The sequence below is a fragment of the Amblyomma mixtum genome, chromosome 6 (assembly GCF_055824585.1).
Source record: "Amblyomma mixtum isolate Tamu chromosome 6, ASM5582458v1, whole genome shotgun sequence".
In the NCBI taxonomy this organism is placed as follows: Eukaryota; Metazoa; Arthropoda; class Arachnida; order Ixodida; family Ixodidae; genus Amblyomma; species Amblyomma mixtum.
The window spans coordinates 125,749,754-125,770,711 of record NC_143017.1 but is presented as its reverse complement, the minus strand read 5'-3'; the positions used below and the strand labels follow the sequence as shown (position 1 = coordinate 125,770,711).

Below are 20,958 nucleotides of genomic sequence, written 5' to 3'. Positions count from 1 at the left end.
TGTAGGAGCACGTACGACTAGAAGCTGCTTTATAGCTTCTTTTTCAACGGCCGGGAGCTACAAGACTCTTTGAGTTCATTTGAATCGGAAAACACATCCCTCGTAATAGTCGATGCGCATATTAGGCGTGTCGCCGAACAGAACGGATTTCGCAATCCTTAGAATTTCCGACAACTGTAGATGTCGTATCCTGATAGCCCGTTCGTGGTAGTACCAAAAAAGAAAAAAGTTGCAAAAGAGCGAGCTGCAGGAGACGACTACGTCCCCTGACGTCAGTGCAGCACGTGCAAAGAGCAGGCAAAATGGCTACGCGCGCACGCCCGTCAGCGTCAGCACAGGCGTCAGCGCGAGAGCGGGGCACGCGCCGTTTTGAGCAGCCGGCGCAGGCTTTTCCGTGACGTCAGTATACGTGCATACCTCCTCCATAGCAGCAGCTACGGCGGCGTTGGCGACAGGTGAGGAGTGCGCGTGCTTTGCGTGCTGCTCTCCCGTCTACCGCTGCGGGCACCTGGCGCCGAAGCATCTGTTGCTGTGTCGGGGCATGGCGCCGGTTGCTGCCTCTCTCGTCGCCCCTCCACCTCCTCCGCCTCAACGTTACCTGTCTCGTGCCCTCTTCCCTCCGTCTAGCCGCTCGATACTTTGTGCAACGTTCGAACTACTATTGTTCACCTCGTGATGACTCGTCGTACGTCAAACTCTCACTCGGCTCAGCCAAGGCTCAGAGCCCCCCCCCCCCCCCCCCCCCCTGTTTTAGGCTCGGCTCGTGGCGTTCTTTCGTTGGACAACTGCCGGCTGCCGACATCGGCTGCCGTGCGCTCCTGTGGTGCGCTCCTCGAAGGGGAGCTCCGTTGTGTCGCCGCTCGAGCCCAAGTCGTTCCAGATTCACTGCGAAGTGTCCCGCAGAAGGCCTGCTTAACTGCCTGGAATGGATAGTTTGGAGCCCCTCCGCTGGCGCTACTGAACCCTCGAAGGCGCTGTAGACCATGGGCGAACGCGCTTAGCACCTTTGAGGGTGAACGTTTGAGGAGGGCGCGAAAAATTCCTTTTTGCGTTGCTAACTGTGGAGCGACCTTCTCCTGGGTTTGCGGCGTACTCTTCATTGGCCTGTTGAGCCGCAACCCAAATAACACCAGCGTTCACCAGTTCACCGATGACTATGTAAACCATCTGGGGCTGGAAGGCTCTATCGGCTGTCTGAAGGTTTGTTATTGCGGTCTCCTCTTTACATCGAATGAAGCGTAAAACGTGGCGTTTTATGATGCTTCTTTATTTCTCGTGGCACACGTAGAATCTCTGGCCGGTCGTAGGTCAACAGCCCCCGTAAGATGGCATCCCCATTTTTCACCCTCGAAACTGGTTGATATCGTCTCCTTTCGGCTGGCCCTGTGGCTTGCGCGGGAAAGCCCTGCGCTCTTGTTTCCCTCACCCTCGCGCAAGTGACTCGCGTGGCGGCGGTCGGTTAGCGAACCCTCGGCTAATTTAAGCCGGCCATTGTTCCGCCGTGTTTGCCTGGCGGCTGCTGCGGCTCGGGGCTCTTGCGGCGACTGACTCACACACACCCGCTCCCAGGGGCGTCATGGTTCGGAGAACGGTGGCCAGATGTGTTCGGGATGCGTGCTGGTGTGTACGTGCGTGTGCTACGCGTAGAAACCTTGGCCACCGGAGCGAGACTGAAGGGATCACAGCGCCGGCAATCAATCCTTTGGGGCCCAGAAGACGGCAGGTGCTGATGGGTGTATGCTTTCAGCCGTGTTTTTTTGCCGCCTATCGAGGATGATTTCGGTTCGCCTGCGTCAGCCAGCTCCTCTGCGGACGCTACACTAACACTTGCCCGTCTGATGTTGCGGGGCTTGCGTCCCTGTGTACGCGACCGAGTTTCCGGTCGTTCCGACGTCGTTGTTCAGTGACGGACGCCGGGACCGGCAAAGGTGCGTTGGGATAGCATTGATGGTGTAGCGTCAGCGCTTGCCGATGACATCCCCGGACAGCGACGCCGGTTATGGATGAAGGTGACTTGTTCCTGCATCCGTGGTGCTTCTACATTCGCACGATTATGTCGGCAGCAGTTGTTCGTTCATGGCGCATGTGTTGAATGGCTAATCGGAGCTGGGCGGTACGGCCGTGCTGTATATTATTAGCACAGCAGGTTACAGCTCCATTGCGTCGAAGCGTATATAGGCTGCGCTTCCCCTCGTATGCCCACAGCAAAGAAAGCTCCTTGACTGTTGTTGCTATTTTGGGGTGAAGAAACGATATGATAGCTGTATACCATTGCTGCTCCTCTTAGTTTGATCCCGATGGAGTTTGCAGCGAAACCAGATCGTGAGAACCAAAGTACACAACCGCATTACACTTCAATTATTTGACATTTTTTTTGGCAATTTATTTAAAGTTCGTACAAAAAGCACGCAATCCCCTTCAAATTACTCTCCACTTGAAACAGTACACCAATCAAATGTTTCTTACCAGTGTTTGAAGCATCTCTGGTACTGCTCGAGCTTGATGTGGTTGATCGCCTCCTCCACAGTGCCAAACATGTGCCAAACGCGTGCTTCTTTGGTCACGTGTGAGCAGTTGGAAACCTATAGAACATCGCACCAACGCGTCTCATGTTCAAATAAACGGACAAAATCAAGTGACAGGAGCTACACCTTAGACCTGTTGCTTCTCAAGTCTCGTCTAATGTGTACCGACAATCCTCGTTGATTTTGCTCCAACTTTTCCGGTATTTTCGTCGGTGAAACTTGTTTAAGGGCGCCCCGAATTAGTATGATCTTCAGTGCTCGTTTCTCTTGTTTTGAATACTGCAAACCATTCCAAAACTTACTTACGGCTCAGCGTTTCTTTCCTAAAAGTCCTTCCAAGCATTCCATGTGCTCGTTTTTCTATGAAAGGGAAATTTCAAATAGATTCGCTGTTCGGTACCATCAGACTTCACTTCTTCGCAAGACACGTTTAATAGAGTTCGCAACTGTTGACAACACAAGCCCGCACTACTTTCCACGACGATATCCGCCTGGATACTGACTCGTGACAACGGCAGCTAACGCCATTTAACGGCGGAGCGCTTAACTGCAATTAGGACGAGGTGCCTGAAGTCAGTCCGTTTTTTTTTTGGGATGCGGTGACCGCTCGTATTTTGTAGCTAAAAAGAGCAAATGTGGATACTTAACCATGTAGAGTAGGGCTAGTTACTAGAAAATGGCGCGAAATACCAAAAATGCTGCACTTTATTGAGGTACTATTTCAACCACCTCGCCAGCGGTTCTCGCTCTTTCAGCCGAATCTGCGCAGTGCTGGGGTGATTACCGATATGAAAGGTTTTTGCTTGGTGAAGATTACGAAGCGGTCTTGCGCGAACGAAACCCGTTTCCGTCTTCATATGCCACACCGCGAACAGTACCAAAATCGCCGCGTTTAGAGTTTCCGAGATGTAGCGAGGGCTGGCTCAAAACCTCCGATGCCAGCGTACGCGACAAAGTAAGATGCATCACCTACGTTAATTATCTCGAGTAGCCCACCGTCTCCTCGTCGCTCTAAGCGCAAGTTGTGTAAGCAATTTCTTTTTGGAGGAGAGAGCTAGAGTAGGGGGTGGAGACGCGACAAGATGGATCGCGAAGATCCGTCAAGCGGTGCTTAATTTCCGGTCCGTTGAAGTGATGATCCTCTGCCACACCTGTATAGTTTACACAGCAGAGCGCTCCGGGGTCAGAGCATGCAGGATCTTAGGATCCTTCGAGGCGACGTTTAACGTCGCACTCGTTGAGGACGTGCTTCGCTGCGCCCACTTGGTGCACGCGACACAGAGGAGGAGTTGAGGAGATGGCCACGACGGTTGGCCGGTGGGAAAGGAAGACAAATTTCTTTGTAGCATGCAAGGCGCCCCGTAGCACGAGGAAAGGTGGTTGGCAGCCCCTTTACCGCTGGCGTCGTCGCGGGGACGTTTTCGAAGTGATGGAGAAGACCACGATGAGAGCGCCACCTTTTAAGCTGGGCTCTTGCAATAGTTTCTCTCGGTCCGGAACGCCGAGCACGTATCGCCGCTCTGTTACTTGTACAGCTGCCGTGTGCGGCAGCTGGGTCGGAGTCAGGACACTGCTAAGAAATGGGGGGGAGTGGTGTTAGCAGGTCGCGCGGGGATGTCCCGAGGGAGTTTCGCGGGATTCAGTTCTCTCATGGCGAGTATATAGCATATACTGTCATCGCTTTCACGGTATGCTCGTTTTCTTTGAAGGGCGCTCTCCATAGGAAGATCCGGCAAAGCTGTCGCGTAGCTTTGCGTCAGCTGCCGTGCCGGCTTCCCTTGGGGACAAATTGTGCAGAATTTCGCCGCTTCCAAGTTATTAGCTTGGTGATGGAGGCGTCCTGGCAGCCAAAACTGCTCTTAGCCTTGGTGCAGTTTAATTGAAATTTGGTTTTGTTTTTATACGATTCAACCTCTCAAAGCGACTCAGGTCATGAAGGACGCCATATAGCGCGGTGCTCCGGATAACTTCGACCACCTGGGGTTCTTTAACGTGCTCTAACATCGCACAGTACACGGGCCTCCGACATTTCGCCTCCGTCGCAATGCGACCGCCGCGGCAGGGTTCGAACCCTCGTCTTTCGGGCCAGCAGTCGAGCACCATAACCACTGAGCCACCACGGAAGCTGTTTAATTTAGATTATTATTTTAAAATACGTGCCTGTTTCTTCTGTATATACATTGCAAGCACGGGACCTGAAACTTGTCATAACAGCCTCTGTGCTGCGCAGAAGCGGAATAGCACTTTGACGTCAAATGAGTCGGTAATTTATGGACGAATTAGTTGCTGCTAAGAACCGCGGTCTGTATGCTGAAGCAACGCAAATATTGTCATTATGTGCTTGTCTTAATTTACAGCATTATTCCTGAGTCTTTGCGCTCATTATAAGTATCTCGCAAATATCGTGAAAACCGATGGCGTCCTTTTTTTTTGGGGGGGGGGGGGGGGGGGGGGGGATGCGACGAAGTCTCAGCCGTTGGAGATCTTCGGTGCGCTGCTAGTCTTCTTTCTGGTCCTCGCTTTTCGCGCGCTCCTGATAAACGGGCGGGCCACCTTCCTTATCGCGCCTTTCCTCATTTGCACGTCGTCCGCCGGAGATAAGGCCAGCGGTGACACACGCACGCAGTCAACGGACCTCCGGGTCGGCTCTCACGTTTTCTACTCTCTTTTATGTCCTCGGGAGAGTGAAACGAAAAAAGACACGGGCACGTTCGCGCCTCGTGTCTCCAGGCACGTGTGGCTGTTTTCTTCTCGGCCGGACAGTCGTCCCCTGGCACCGGCGAAGCGCTGTGCGCGCCCATGCACTACCGAAGGACGCAGGCATTCCGCTTGCTGCTTTCTTGTTCAGTCGAAACAGGCGAATGAAAAGACTTCTATCTCGCCTCCATCAAAGTGCAGCCACTGCGGATGGGATATAATCCGCGGCCTTGGGCTCTCCAACCTAACGTCACTGACACGCAGACCACAGTGGCAAGTAGTTGAACGGAACAGAGCATTGATCATTGCCAGGAAATCGGAGAGCTCTGAGGCAGTGCTGCTAAGCCTAGCGGCCTATTGAGCTTCAATGGTAACCGCTCAGTTATTCTCTTTCCTTCCTAGGTCAAGGATGATATCAACGCGCTGTTTTTGAATCTTCAAACCCATGCGCCACATGGTGTCAGCCACAGGAACTAGAGGCGGATGCCCCGAATTCTCGGTAATGGAAGATGGAAGATGTTGGCGGTTAGACTATCACGAAAATGTCGATGCTGGTTCAGCGCCTGTCCGATGCTATTGTTCGGACTGTTCTCTTTCGAGCATCATCTACGCCAACTGTTTGCCATAAACCTTGGTCGTAGACGAAATTAAAATAACTCGGTACCCGTATAAACAGGCGGTCGCTGACTCCTCGGCCGTGCGTAACGGTCGAAGGCTGGCGCGATGGAGCTATATACATAATGCGGCGATTGTTCGCCTGCCAATTAATGGGGCTCCCGGCAAAGCTGTCGTCGACGAGTGCAATTAGTGCGGGGTCTCCGCGACTCGCACCGAAGGCGTATATGTGGGGCCAGGTGTTTCATTTTTCTGCCGCACGCTGTGAGGCTCAATTGTTTCCCTCTTCGTGTGTTTTATTTTTCTTGTATCTCACTCGCTTTCCTTTGGCGGCGCTTGAGCGTCTCGGCTTTCGTTACAACTCAATTAAGTCCCCGCCGTGGCAGCTCCGTGAGAAATTATAGCGCCAGTCATTATAGAACGAAACGATGCTGCGAAGTCTCTCTCCACAGTTCGGGCGCGCTGCTCGTTCGGAAAAGGAATTCTACTTGAGCAGTATTCATCATTTTTGCGTCAGTACGTTTTGGGAAAGCCGGAGAAAGAAGACAATTAATAATGAGCTGTTTAAAAGTTGTTCGGTATTCAGCTCATAATCTCGTATATTTCCTTGGGTTCTGGTCGTTATTTTCCTTGTCTTCTTGCTGCAGCTTCGTAATGATCTTCAGTTCCGGCGATTTGACGACCTCTGGAGTACAGCCATAAATGAGAGACGCAGGGCAGCTGTCATGTTCTAGGAATGTCGGTGGCCCGTGGTAGAGGATCAGTGAAGCGCGCATGGACGACAGTGAACACAACGTTTAAATTTATGCAAACAGCCTGGTTAATTAATGTGCAGAAAGGGAGAATTATTGTGGCAGATCACTCTACCGAGAGCGTAAGCAAAAAAATTCGTCCATGCATAGCTTGAAAACATTCTATCCGCGCTTGTGACGTCCCGATAATGGAAGATCATGTCATGGGCGCTTTACTGATGCGCATTCTATTATACCTCAGGATGAAAACATCGCTGCAAACACTAAAACACGCATTGTTTGATATCCTGAGGTCATTCCCAATGGTCAGGTCCATATTTCTCTCATATGGCGCTAATAACCGCTCCAAAGGCCGCTCTTGAACTGTTTACCCACCATCGGGGCCTGAGTGTTACTGCTGCCGTAGTTGCTGAATTGCTTGAACACCAGGGCGTTTATATGGATCTTATTATTGTATGCCCTAAAGGTGTCAGGAGATCTGAAAACTGACCAGTGTTCTTTTTTTCTGTCTTTCTCTTAAACAGGCCACAAGTGCAGTGCACGGCGTTTAGCGACTGCTGTTGCCGAGAGATGGCGCTGTATACATTGCGCGTGACCATGCCATCTGCGAACCTCGGCACCAGGCTCCTTGCGCCTGCTTTGCACCAGTGAGTACGCAACCCCTTATTTGCATTTATTCTGTGGCTGTAGGGCTCTTTTTTGAAATTGAGACCCTTCCTATCATCTTATCGAAGCGGTTACTATTTTGTCGCGAGACAGTTACCACCATTAGTTATAGCGCCTTGCTTTGCTGCTTCACACGTACTGTATCAATTTGTTCGCATGCATAACGTTTCATCTTCTTAATCCCCGTAAGACTTTTTGTCGTCTGCACGCTTTCGTTGTTCCTTTTCTGTTTCGGTTTTGTTGTTGCCCTTTTACGTCTTTTCGAGGCTCTGGGAACATGCAAAGTAGTTACTGGGTTGCACAAATTAGCATTAGGAATTGAATAAAAGGCGTTACACGTCCGGCAAGCCATCTAAACGAAAACACTGCTCTCAGGTGCGCATCCCCGCGAGGAGAGCGTCTAATAACGCCATTTCCGTGCGTTGATCGAGCGGCCAAGACCGACAGTCTCTATAGTATAGGCTCGTCTTTCTTCACTGCAACTGGCGTGTTAGGACGCCGGAGTCATTACGCATTCCCGGAACTGTTAATGTGCTATCGCGCCCGAGGCACGCCCAGGAAGTATAGCTGCAGCCCTCCGCTTCTCTCTCGTCTTTCCTGACCCGCTCCTTCCGCAGCCCCCGCGCTAGTTCTTGGCTAACTAGTATACGGTTAGGTGCGCCTGTACGCGTGGGGAAAGTGAAACCTTGTGTCTCGCGCGGGCCTCGATTAACGGTCTGCGGCGCGTGCCTCCGTTGCTGCTGGCGCGTGGCCAACCGGCGCCCGTTAACTAACACTCTGTCCCCCTCGGGCCAAATGCGAGAGCGCCCTGCAGTCGGCCATATAAGCCGCGTGCGCAGCGACGCGTTTGTTTATCTTTTCACCTGCTGCCTTTCCCCGCCCTCTCTTGCATTGCTTCTCTAGTTCTTGCTTCATTCTATTTTTCTTATTTTATTCGTTTCAACGCTGCGTGTGGCTTTGTCCCTTCGTGTCCTGTCTCACTTTGTCCTGGTACGGCCTCCGTGACCTTGCCCTGCCTATAGCCTTGCTCAGCGTTGCTCGGTCTGAATGCACCATCTCCTCTGATCTCCCTTTTCGCGCTAAGCTGGTGATTTTAAGGATATTTCCTTGTTGAAGCTACTCTGTTGGCTACGGTGAATGTAGCAGCATAGTAGTGTCTATTTAATTGCGACGCCAAGGAATTCTGCACCGTGCACGATCTCACGATCTCAATCTCAATGCACGAATGCTTCTGTAGCATTGCGCCGCCATTGAAATGCGGACAATGCAGGCGTAAGACGTCGCCTTCATGTTTAGCGGTCAGAATGCCGTAACCATGCACGGGCTCGCGCCCCGTTTGCGCGTACCGTACTCGTGCAACATTATGTCGGAATGGGCCTGGAGTGCGATATCGGGTGCATAAGCGGAGGCCCCTTATCAACCCGCTTAGCGAGCATTCCGCGAAGCAGCAGCTGGCCGGAGGGGGGACTTCCCAAGCGCGTCGAGTGGGTCCGTTCCAACTCTTGGCGTGCGTTCGAGGGCGATAGCTCCGTATCAACACCGCGCGAAGGATAGCGGGACGCTGCGGCCTCGTTGCGTCATTGCTTCGAATCGCGCCGTCGTCAGGCACGGGTGCGCGAGTAGGGGAGGACGTCATCGTGCGTTGCTCCGCTGAGAAGTCTTTGTGTGCCGTGGCGCGGGCGACGTGGACGTAGCGGCTGCGGCAGGCGTTGGTCTCTTACTGTGCGTGCTATCTGCAGTGCACGGCGCTATCGGACAATTTTCTAAAGTGGTTCACAGATGACTTGAGCCGCAGCGATCTAGGCCTAGTAGTTGAGCGGAGTGGCTTGTCTCTATGCCGTGTGTGCCATCTGTACTGTGAAGCGCAGTATCGTGTTCTTTTTCATTCATGTACGATTTGACCGTCGATACCTCGAGGGGGCATCCTCAACGCGCGCTTTCTGCGGCACATACATTCGACGCAGAACGCGAACATTCGCATGTTCGGTAAACAGCGCGTGGACGTCATATCCCAGGGCAGAAGATTGCATGGCACAGTGAAAAGCCGCGAGTAACTCTTTAGCCGCTCCGCAGTAGCACTGACTTGTCATTGTCGGGCTCTGTGTACACCTCTCTTTTTGTGTTTTTGTTTTATTTTTGTTTAAACTCAATTCCGCAGCCCAAGTAGCAACGCTCGTCGTAGAGCAGGCGCTTAGTGAACTCAAAAATTCCACAGCAATGGGAGCGTTCTTAGCTGCTTCCTTTCAGGTAGGTTGCTTCGGCTAAATCAGCTTACAGTGGGAAAATAACTCCTAAGTTTGGCGCGCTCCCCCTCGAGATTATTCGTAAGTTTCTTTTAAATGTATATTCTATCCAGTGTTTATTTATCTAAATGTCTATCACAGAATGTTGCATATTTCTGAAGATGTAGAGACCCGTATCACTGAGCATGGAGACAGGACATTAGGGGAAGAAATGCGGGACCTACGGTCTTGCAAAGTTTCTTTTTTTTTTGTTTTGTTCCATAAGAACTTGGACAGACTGCACTCTTGCTAAGATCTGAAGAGGATGTAGGTGTAGTTAAACTGGTTGGGGTGTCAGACGAAAGGATCGGCGATGCATGTCGGCAAGCCTAACAGTCCGTATACGGGAAAGTTCTACACAAAGGGAGAGCCGCGGGCGCTTTTGCGTTTATTGAGTATCTGACACTGTACTGCGGAGAATCCACGGTATGCCCAGTGGACTGGAATCGGAAGCTAAAAACCCACTCGCGGTACCCTACTTTAGTCATCGTAACATTTTTTTTCTCTTAGTCCCTCACTTCTTGCATTGCGAGGTGACGTATCGCGTTGTCTCCTACACAGAACTGTTCACGAGCGTTTTATTACTACAGCCCGAAACATCCATCGGCCGTTTCACGATTCGCAATCTCGAAAACGAGTGGTTGAGGCCTCAAGCCGTCCTTAACGCGAATGCGATTAGCTGATTCGGATCCCGCTATGCGTGTGGCATAAAGGGCGGTAGGCGCGCTGTTTTTCTTTTTTCCTTTTCATTTTTACTTAGCTGCAGGTTGCGGTGTGTGCCTACATGCGATAACACAGTCGCAGCTGGCGGGGCACAGCGCGTGGCGCGTTTCCGCGCTATCCGCGCACGGGGGTCATTCACTGTTCTCTTACACATGCACGCATGGAGCATGAGTGGCGCACGCCCGCGACAGCGAGCGCACGGGCTTTGTAAAAGCTGGCCGCGAACATGTACAGACTCCCCCTCCCCGACCGCATGAATGAAAGTGTGCGCTCACACACCCGCGAGCGTGCGTGATGCCGTAGAGAAACAGAAAAAAAAAAGCAAGGAAACAGAAAGGACGAACGAAAGAGAGAAAGCGCATGCTCTCGATACGCAGTCAAGCCTCCCCGCTGGTCGCTAAATTGCTCACCGCAGGATACGCGCGCCGCCGGACTGTGAATGGAGACGCGGAGTGATCAGAGAGCGAGTTGATAAGGGCTCCCAGTTGGGCGCAGCGCGTACTGCAATAGCGCGTATACACGAGTAGGCTGCGTGCTTCGCTGCACGATCGCTGCTCAGGTCTGGTCAGAGCTGCGTGATTAGGGACCTCGAGGTGATGCCGGAAACGTAGTGCTGTAGCTTGACTTGGAGAGGGAGAGGAAATTATGACTGAGTGAGGAATCCGTACACTAATGCGAACACGCTAGACACGGCTCACTTTCGTGTTGATCCGATTGGCAGTACGGTGCTTTCCGTGAAGAGGTCGCGGGGTATGTTTTTCACGGTGTGCTTTCTTTGATTGGTTGTCTTCAGAGCAGAGTCGCTACGCAGGCGAGTGGGTGAAGCAGGAGCATGAAAATTTGGCGCGAAGTTTGCAAAATTAAGTGACACCAAATGGAAGCTCATGACTGTGCAATATTAGCGACGGTATAATAAAAACGCGCCTAATCTAAAATTGTTAATTGTCCCTGTGGTGGACGCTTTTTGGCTTTTTAGTTCCCTTGCCCCATTAAACTCTAATGTCATGATTACTCCAAAAGGAAACAAATATCGGAAGAGAGGTGATAAGAGTTTTTTCGCCTTCGTAGTTAAAAAAAAAAAGTTAAGTTCTGTGCTGCGAATCAAGCCACATCTCTAAGGTTGATCGTCGCGGTCACAAAGTATAACGAACCTGAAGAGTAAGCTGACTTGCAGTACTGTATACTAATACACTAATGACAGAAGGGGAGGATTATATTCCATAGATGTTATGGCAGAGCAACCGGCGCAGTATGAGTAGTTACTCTGTACCAGCTCAAATATGTGCTGTTCCAGTAAGTTCTGCACCGGTTCAGCTATCCTTGCATGGGTGAAATATTGGAGTATAGTGTACTGTATTTCGAATTAATGAGATCATTATGCAGCATGACTCAATTCATTCAATGTCAAAGAGCACTATACTTTTCATGTTCGCGTGGTGAATACTTTGTTCAAGCATATTTCCGAGTACTAGTTAATTTTATGACCTATTTAATTAACTGTCAGCTTGGTTGTAATTAATCATTCTTGAATAATGTGAAATGTCGATATTGCAGAAGCCTTAACGAAATTGTAGCTGTTGAAAAGCTACGGCGTAGGTAGCCTATCCTGCGATTAGAGTTGCTGTTCATCTCGTCAGTGTGAAGAGACCAAGCCAGAGTAGGGGTGACATAGGTGGCAAAGTTTGTGACAGGCAACAGCTCCTAAAGGAGAGCCTGTCAGGCGAAATGTATATAGACAAGCGGACGTAAGAGAGGCACGCATTTCTTTCCTCGTGGCTATGTTTCGCTTTTCTGTACCATGCGGCCGGACTGTGCGAAACGATCGACGCATTCGTAAGTGGTTGTTAGATGTGGAATCGCGCTCAGTGCGACTTGCAGAGCGCCTTCCTCATGTAATATTTAGTGTGTACTCGGCTGTATTTTACCGTGCACACGTTATATATATATATATATATATATATATATATATATATATATATATATATATTCTTTTCCGCTCTATCTGCCGCCAGCTTGAGTTCAGGCAGCACCCTCACTGCCCTCTCTTCTAAGGCATTAGCGAACAGCCGTGCCTTCTTGACACTTCGTCCACGTTTGCTGAACAATTTACACGCAAGAATTCATATCGTCTCAGACACTGGAACGGACTACATTAAAGGCGTTCACATTCGTAAACTGAGGAAGCCCTGCCAGTGCTTGAAGGAGGTTTTCCCCGAGAAAGGGTCATCACACCTCGGAGCCTCAATTTCCCGTAGCGCCGGATGCATTGCTGCAGCGCTAGGGAGTCGATGGCCCTGAGTAATCGCTTACTGCATTCTTCGCGTGTATCAAGCTCTGTGTGTGCCCTCTTTACTTTACATTTTGCTTCCTTATCTGTAGATTACGGACCTTCCTGCCGTCGCATGCCGGGCACGCTCCTGGTGAAAACCGGCTAGCTTTTCTTTCCCTCACAAAACCTCGCTGTCACTGCCATTGTGACCTTGGCTCTGCTGGGAAGGCCGCATGGCTCCACTTTGGTAGTGCAGTATCGACCACTTACTGTCGCGTCGCGGACCGGACGTCCTAGCGATCACTATTGCTTTATAGCCTTGAAATACAAAGAAAACAAAGTCCACGCGATCTCTGATGTCATGTCTAGAGCGAGGGATGAAATCGAAAAAAGAAAAAAAATAAAGCCAGACATGTCGTAAGCACCGTCCGTCGGCGCAACGGCGACCTCAGCATGCTCAATGGCTGCCTTGTGTCTCTGCATGCGTGCTGTCACCAGCGCCGGCTGCCGCCGCTGTGGCGGAGTCGCAAGCAGCGCATTCGTTGCGACCGGAAAAAACTAGACACGTAGAAACAAAAAGAAGCGACCACCGCCGACTCTTTCTCCGAAACGGCGGAAAAAGAGAGTGATGCCAACGGAGGCTAATAATGGCGTGGAGCAGCAGTCAGTGGCGAGCGTTCGCGGCAGTAGAGGTGCCGTGGTGAGCGTGCGCCGCTGCACGCGTTCTTTTTGAGGAGTCCGCACATCGATTGGGGCGCCTCTTGTTGACCTTTCTGCGGATGGTGGCGAGGTCGAGACGGGAGACATGAAGGGAAAAAAGGCTCGGCGCGCCGGCGCGCCTCCCCATGATCTTTTCTCCCTCTCTCTTGATCTAGCTTCCCTCATTTCCCCTTTGCACGCAGCGGTGGCGGCGCTGCGCGTTGCATCTCGGAATTGAGATGCGTGCGCAACTGCCGCTCGCATGGCAAGATGGCGGCTTTCCATGCAGTGGGTGCGAGTTGTTTCCGTGGCGCTCACGTCGCTTGCTATAGCGTAGTGAAATTTCACGACCGCTGCCTTCTTATCGAAGATGAGAGATAAAACAAGAAAAACTTTTTTTTTCTGCGTGCCTAGTCCGCTTTTACATATATAGGCGAGGGGTCAGCGATTGTCGCTTCAGCTGGCTGAGATACAGAGGACAGCTTTTCACAGGTCTGTGCTCTTCGCCGCCGAACTCTTCTGTAGCGGATGCTGCGATCATAGCCGCATATCTAATTTCTCTCATTTGGCGGAGTTGATGCACTGTCTAGCTCGCGCTTGCAACCTTACTATTAACATAACTAACTAACAGTACTAACATTAACGAAAGTCCGAGGCCATAACTTGTGTGCGAGTTGAAGTAATCGGTGAGCCTTGCTTCTGAAGGCTAAACAGTGACACCTTGCAAGTTGAAACTAAGTTGGTGCGACCAGCTGATAATCGGACGATCTAAGGCGAGCTGGTTGGTGTTTGACCTATGTTATGTTATGCAGGAGTCAGCTGGCCTTTGGTCCCTTTGGCAAGATGGAATTTGAATTTATAGAGGAGCATAGTCTTACTCTCCTATGATTCGCACATGCCGTTTCTTTCTGTTTTTCCGTGCCTAGCGGCGGGATTTACTCTTTGTAGTTTAACTTTTTTTTTCTGCTCTGGATGCAACGTCGATTTTTGCGTATAGGCCCGTATTCTATTCCAAAAATAAACAGCTGATAGCAACGCTTCGTCCACAGTGTGTGTTTATCCCAGCTAGTCCAGTCCCCGTTTGCAAACTAGTGTCCGAACGTAAGACAATCGGATGCCACCCATCGGTTACCTATGTGGCCGCTCTGGGTGGCAGGTAGGCCACTTGGGTCAAGCCGTCCACCTGATTGCGAGCAAACTGCCCACGGTGCTAGGAGGCAGCTCAATCAGTGATTGGTCGCGAGAGGTTGCTCGGGAAGAGGAACCTGGGTCTCACAAGCCCCATCGCTGGCAGCACCTGCCATCGCAGGGCAGTGGCGCATCGCTTAACCTCTGAGGAGTGATGTGAGGATTCCCAGCGATCTGTGATTGTAAAATAGCGACTGACCAATTCCGCATATAGGGGCATTAACCCATTAACGGTATCGCATCATACCCTTAAGGAAGAGCTTGTGTGTGCCTCTCAGTTTTAAAGGCCCCCACTCACCAATTTTGCCCATCTTTGTATGAAACCTGCTTGATCTTGAAAACGGAGCATCGAAGCGAAACCGAAGTTGCTAGCGCACCAAATTCGTATTTGGTCAAATCAGGGTAAATCGTGCGTCATTATTATTACTACTATTATTTCATATGTCCTGAGGCCGTGATGATGTCCACTACACCGCCTGCTGACCGGAACGCCGCATTAGATTCGTCTGTTCGACCTTCGGGCCGTACCGTCTGTTGCTGACTTCCTTTGCGCTTTTCAACATGATTTTGTTAATCCCGTTGCCTTGTGAGCCTAACAATGTTCTTTGTCTCAGAAGGACCGAGCAGTTTGCCCGCATGGCAGGGAAGCCCCCCCCCCCCCCCCCCCCCCCCCCCCCGCCCCACTTCACAGTTTTCTTAGACCACAGAATGATTTCATATTGCTAACCACACACAGAAGACCGCGGCGGTGAGTCATGGAATTTGTTAATGCTCCCTGTTCTAGCGTTACAGATGAAGGAAATTTGCGCTACTACTCATGGATCTGCGTACGCAAGGATAAGAACAATCTGGGCGACTACATTTGAATTGTTTGTATGCAAATCCGTTTCATGTTCTCGAAACCCTTAGTCTATCTGCTTTTTCAGGAGGTCAAGGACGCGCGCTATTTATGAAAACACGCTTCTGCGGCGAGGTAACTATTGAGCCCTTTCTGGTGTACATGTATATATTTGCGATAAAAAGTGGACGTTGCACCGCGGGGCTGAGATTACATCCATCCGGTATTTTTCGAAGCCTACGTCCCGCTAGCTACCAATTTACGTGGTCTTCCGGTCGCGCTTCAAATCTGGGTTCCAGCCAAGAAAAAATTATCATCCGGACAGTTTTGACTGCATCGAGGACGTAAACATCTACTTTTAAGTCTGCATGCGGAAGGCGAGAATGGAAGCTGTGCTCTTCCACACGATAAAACAGCGAACACGGGGACGCATTCCGTTTCGGGGTCCTCCTCGTGACACCCACGTGGCGCCGGTGGGTGCGGCGGAAGCGGGCCGCTGCCACCGCTCGGGGTCTCGTGCGTCACGTCACGACGACTGCGCCGGGGCGGGCGGGCGCAGCCGTCGGTTCTGAATGGCCCGTTGCCAGCGAGAGAGCGCACGCGTCGTCGACGGCTTGGCCGCCGCCGTCGCGGGCTGCCGCGGCGAGGTCATCGTCCTGGGTCGACCGCCGACGCCGCCGCTCGGGCCCCGGGGTCTGGCTCCGCCGCGCAGCCAGCGTCGCGGCCCACGTGTCTGATGAATGGGCCGCCCCGTATAAACGCCGCGCACCCGTCGCGGCGGCTGTGCGTAGCTGCTGCGCATGCCAGCGACTCGGCGCGGGGGAGAGGAGGGGGGCCATTGTGATCCGTTTTCTTGAGTGGTTCCGCACTCACAGCGGCGAAGACTACGGGCTCGCCCCGGGCCTTATTCTCGTCAGCCTTCTTGCGCTTATAAGGCGGCTACGTGCTGACTGAAGTGTACGAATCAATGTTCCTTTTTACGGGGCATTTGGTTCCTGGCAGCGTAGTAAGGCTTAAACGAGTACGCTGCCTTGTTACGCCCACTTTCTTGTGTTTTAATTGTGTCGTATTGCTTGTTGTGCTAGATTTCGGCACAAAGTCTACCGTGTCTTAGAAGAACACGTTGTGGAACAAGTTGGCTCATCGCCGTGTGACGATGGAGCGCTGTAAAGGACGGCACACAGAAGAGAGACGCACAAGCGCTTTTTACAGTAGGAGACAAACGTTTGCTAGATGCGGAGAAATATTTACTTCTGTGTTGCTACGCTAGCTTAGCCACCCAACTGATTCGTTCCACAGGATGGAGTACGCATGTCTCCTCAAACCCTTACTCTTCATTGATCTGCGTTTCCTGATCGCGCAAAAAGACCTTTTATGGCGATTCTGCATCCCGCATACTTTTATCCATGATTGTACCATCGCCTCTCTTCCGCGAGCCATAAGCAAAATCTCGCGGTATGCAGTGTACCGCTACCTAGTGCTGTTCGCTTCTCGAGAAGCTCGGAGCAGGCGTCCTATTCGTGGTAAAGGCCACCTCCATCTCTCTGCACTAAGTTCCTCCTCGTGCGTTACCAAATGTCTTCAAGAACTCGGCCTTAAGGAGGAAGGAAGAGGTATTAAAATGCGCACGAATGTGTCCGCTGTGAGGTGCAATAACTTTCAGTGGCTTAGAGCTCGTGTTTCTTAACGAAAGGAGCGAATAATGCATGAGTTCTCTTGTAAACGCATGTTGGTTCAGAGAAGTTTCGCTCCTAATTAAGGCTCACCCAGTGCCCGCTCGCGATGTTTCGTGCTGTAGTACCCAGTTAGATGACACATCCATCCTCTACATTGTGTGTGATAGCGTTGGTTGCGATGCTAAGGATGACACTGCATCAGTTTTGAGTCGCGTTGCTAATTGGTCGAGGAGGTAATGAAATAGCTGGTATATTCCGCCAGTGGCCCTCCTCTCACTGGAAAACCCCTCTCTTAATCAAATGGAAAAGCCCTCCCAAATGTTGGTACTTCCTTGTGCGCGCATGAGTCAGTGGACGCAGTGAATAGAACGTCCTCCGGCTAGTGCACACCACGCTGGCTGCGGTGCTCGCTCAGCTTATCCGGCATCACTGTGTACTGTCCTCGTTAACTGATTTCGCAATCGCGAGTGAATCGACCTCCATGAGTCAGGGTCTAGACAAACTCTTGTTGAAGGCTTTCCGTGTCCGTATCGTGTCACGCGGCCGCAAAAGCTGGAACAGCGCTTACACGTGTGTACCTCGTACCGTCAGATTTCACTGGACATGGTGATGTGCGCTGGGGATAGTCCCGTGTGAGCAGATCGATTTTGGCATCGCATGAGTAGGCTTAAAGATTGACATAAAATGAATGCATCTGGTTTTTCCTGCGTGACGATGGCTGTACGGTGTCCGTTCGATACCGATTCGTGTGCCTTGGGTCTGCCGGAGTGTCACTTCTATGCGCTGTGCTCTCCGACCAGAATATCGACCAGCGCTCGCGCCACTGCGCGGTAGTCCGCGCCGCCGCTCCCGCATGACGTCATCTCTGGATTTCCCCGCGCGATGAATCGAGCGCGCCTGCTGATTCCGGTTTCTCTTCCGGCCGCACAGATGGCGCCAGGAAGCCCACTTCCTCGCCGGTCATCCTCACTCTCTCGGTCTTTTCGCGGGACCGCCTCGACCGCGCGCGCGCACGGCTGGCAGTGTAGTGTGTCCGCGCAGTCTGATTCCGACGGTGTCGGTTACGTGGTTTGCGACTGCTTCTTGATGGGCGACTCCGCCATCTCTTTGGTCTCATCTGCTTATGCCGCGCTCAGCTTTTGCGGTGATTCGTGCTCTGACTTTCTACGAGTTTTGTGCGGGCTATTTCCTCGTGATATTTCGGCCCAGCTTTGGCGAATGGCTGCTGTGCTGGCTCCCCAATTTACCCGTCAGGATGCGTCTACATCAGCAGAAGTGGTGCTGCACGTGGGGCTGAGTTATGGCTATTATTGATGCCGTAGAAAGTTGCGCAGGACAGCAAGGACGTCGTGCGTACAATCTATGTCGATGCTCTGCATGAGCGAGTAATGCTTGTCGGTTCTCGTCAGTCCGAGTCGGGTCGGTTGTGAAGCGTTGCAAGATATTGAACTTTATGAGCCTTCTTACAAGCAACGCTTGCGATGGCGTCCCATTCCCGTGCTGCGCCTTGCCCCTATCCATCAGGCGCGCACTGTTCGACGCGGAAGCGAATCCGTTGTGGCTCGCGGAGTGTGAAACTAGCACTGCTTCGAAAGCTCTCACCCAGTGAGCAGACACGCATTGCCCGAGGGCCGTAGTATCCGTTACCCGCGTCCAGAAGCAAGGAAAGAACCGGGTCAGTGCCGTTAGAGAGACGGTACTCTGCGACCGCCAGCTCGGCAGCCAGTGCGGTGGAGACTAGTTATCCCACCCTTTCTCGCCCTGGGGCATCCTTTCCCACGCGGAGGAGAGAGGGTGGTTGGTCGCGATCCTTGCATACTTTGCGGTTCGTGACCGTCTGGAGCGGGAGCGCGTCGGGATCGTTTCGGCGCGAAGCGGACTGGTTCCCGCGGGCGCATCTTGCCGTCGCCGGCTCCGCGGCGGACCTAATGATAGTAGAAATCCGCGCCAATGCAGTAGATGGATCGTGTCGCGCTCTGAACCGCCGTTTCTCTTTTTGTTTTTCTCACTCCAGGAATGTTCACCGGCCGTGCAGTCCAGTCCAACCGTGCCTGCATTTGAAGGACCGTCCTTCTCAGTTGCGGTGGTGGCCTGTCCCAGAAGGACATGCGGAGCACAGAGTGACCGGGTAGAGAGCCAGCGGCCTTGCTGACGAAGTTCACGGAGTCGGAGACTGATGCCACTGCGGCTTCACCGCCAGGAACGTGAAGCCGGACTTTGTAGAGCTCGTCGTGAGAAAAAGGAAAAAAAAACACGCTTCGCTCAAAATGTCTGGCATGAAGCGCGTACGGCTTTGATTGCCCGAACGTCATACTAGCGAATTCGGAATCTCTTCTAGCACTAGTTGCTGCCCTTTTTCGGGCGGGAATTAATACTCACTGCGCTGTTGACTTTACCCTACTCCAAGGCCTCCTTTAAGGCCTCCAAGGCACTGCTCCGCTGCTTGAGAACTATAGCCTGCACGACAGTCTGTGACTTCAACGAACACTGACGTTTTAGAGTGATTTCAATTTTCTGTTACTCTCCTTTCTCTTTTTTTTATCTTCTCAATTCTTTCTCCCTGTGTAGGGTAGCAAACCGATTATTCTTCCGGTTAACCTCCCTGCCTTTCCTCTTCTACCTCCTCCTCCAAATTGGTATGCCACTGAAGCGGGCCGAAAATGCACACAGCCCCACGAGGGCAGATCCCAGGAGCCGGACTGCAGTGGCCAGCGTTCTTGCGCAATCCCACGAGCAGCCTGTGGCGCGGGAACGGGCGGCCCTGCGTGCGCGCCACGGCTGCGTAGCGAGCGAGAAGGAAGGGTGCACGGAGAAGGGGGCCGGCCGTGTCTCCCAGCCACCGGCGCAACTTGTTGCGTCTCCTGCGAGGATGGAAAGGATCGCGACGCCTTCTCCAAGACCGGCCTCTCTCCAGGGACGAAGATGATGCGGCTGCGGTTCGTTTAGGAGGATGAAGAGCAGGAACGGTTTGCGCAGGAGATACATTCCTTGATGTGAGTTTTATTTGGCTTCTTTTTTTTTTTACCGAAGGACACCATGTAGACTGAGACAAAGCCTGACCGGTTAATTGATTATTGTGCATGAGACGTTCCGCAGTCATCATTAGCCTAATAATCGCGCCGCTTTGTTCGGTCGCGTACTCTCTTCATCAATGGCTGGTATGCCAGAGCGCGCTTCACTGTGCGCGAAGATGTGCAGATTTGCGACCTGCCGGTAATGATTAATGGAAGTTTTATCGCGTAGACAGGGTACCACAGCTTATCGCGTCCGGCATCTTACAGAGCTTCATTCGGGTCTGCCGTACGGATATGCGCGAACGGATAATTTAACGAACTGTTGCGCAAAGCAGACAGGGATTTGTATCGACTGGAGTGAAAGGCTCCCTCCCGGAGCCAGGTCGCGGCTAGCTAAGGCAGTCTCGAGACTAGAGAACCAAAATGGCGGCCGGGGACGGTCCTCCCGCCGGCCAAGGCCCCTGGCGGCCGCCCTGGGTGTCTCGCGTTTTGTTGCGAAGCGCAGCGCTCGCGCTGCTTTTCCATGCGGCGGCGGCGGTGCGCGCGTTTCGTTTTTATTGTCTCCCTCCTCCTTCCCCTCCATTTCGAGCGCCTTCTCGCAGGCGTGTCTCTCTCGTTCTCTTTTGTCTCGTTCACCCTTTCTTTTTTGGCGGCGAGCACAATGATGAAGCCGTCTGGCGCGCCTGCGCAAACGCGGCGGCGGTGGAGAGGACCCCCTTCTTCCTTCTCTTTCTCTTGCGTCTGCGGCGGCGACGGCAATCGCCAAGGTGCGTGCACTCGTCGTCGGCGCGCCGTCGGCGGCGCCGCCGCTTGGCGACGCTGTGCGGTCGCGCTGTGAGCGCTTGTGCTGCCATGGCCTCCGGTTGGCGCATGCGTCAGCCCCCGGTATTTCCCTTCCCTCCGCCGCCCGCTACTGCTCTGTGCTGGGCGCCGCTCAGCGAAGCGCCGGGGTCCACCTCTGCATTCCGCCGCAACGGAATTATCGATCGGCGCGGGGACTTTGCCGCGGCGCAG

At 52.4% G+C, this 20,958-nt stretch overlaps 1 protein-coding gene across 6 annotated transcripts in view; it reads left to right on the top strand.

Annotated features, from left to right (window-relative positions):
• LOC149340294 (uncharacterized) overlaps positions 1-19,766 on the top strand; it is a 53,088-nt gene extending 33,322 nt beyond the window's left edge. For all 6 annotated transcript variants that reach the window (XR_016283591.1, XR_016283590.1, XR_016283592.1 and 3 more), the window contains 2 exons: positions 7,114-7,236; positions 18,945-19,766. Coding sequence is in view for 2 of the 6 variants with exons in the window: in XM_089549039.1 (XP_089405165.1) it covers positions 7,114-7,236; positions 18,945-19,062 (241 nt within the window). In the remaining 4 variants the exon portion in view is untranslated. The remainder of the gene's footprint in view (positions 1-7,113; positions 7,237-18,944) is intronic.
• Positions 19,767-20,958: the final 1,192 nt, after the last annotated feature.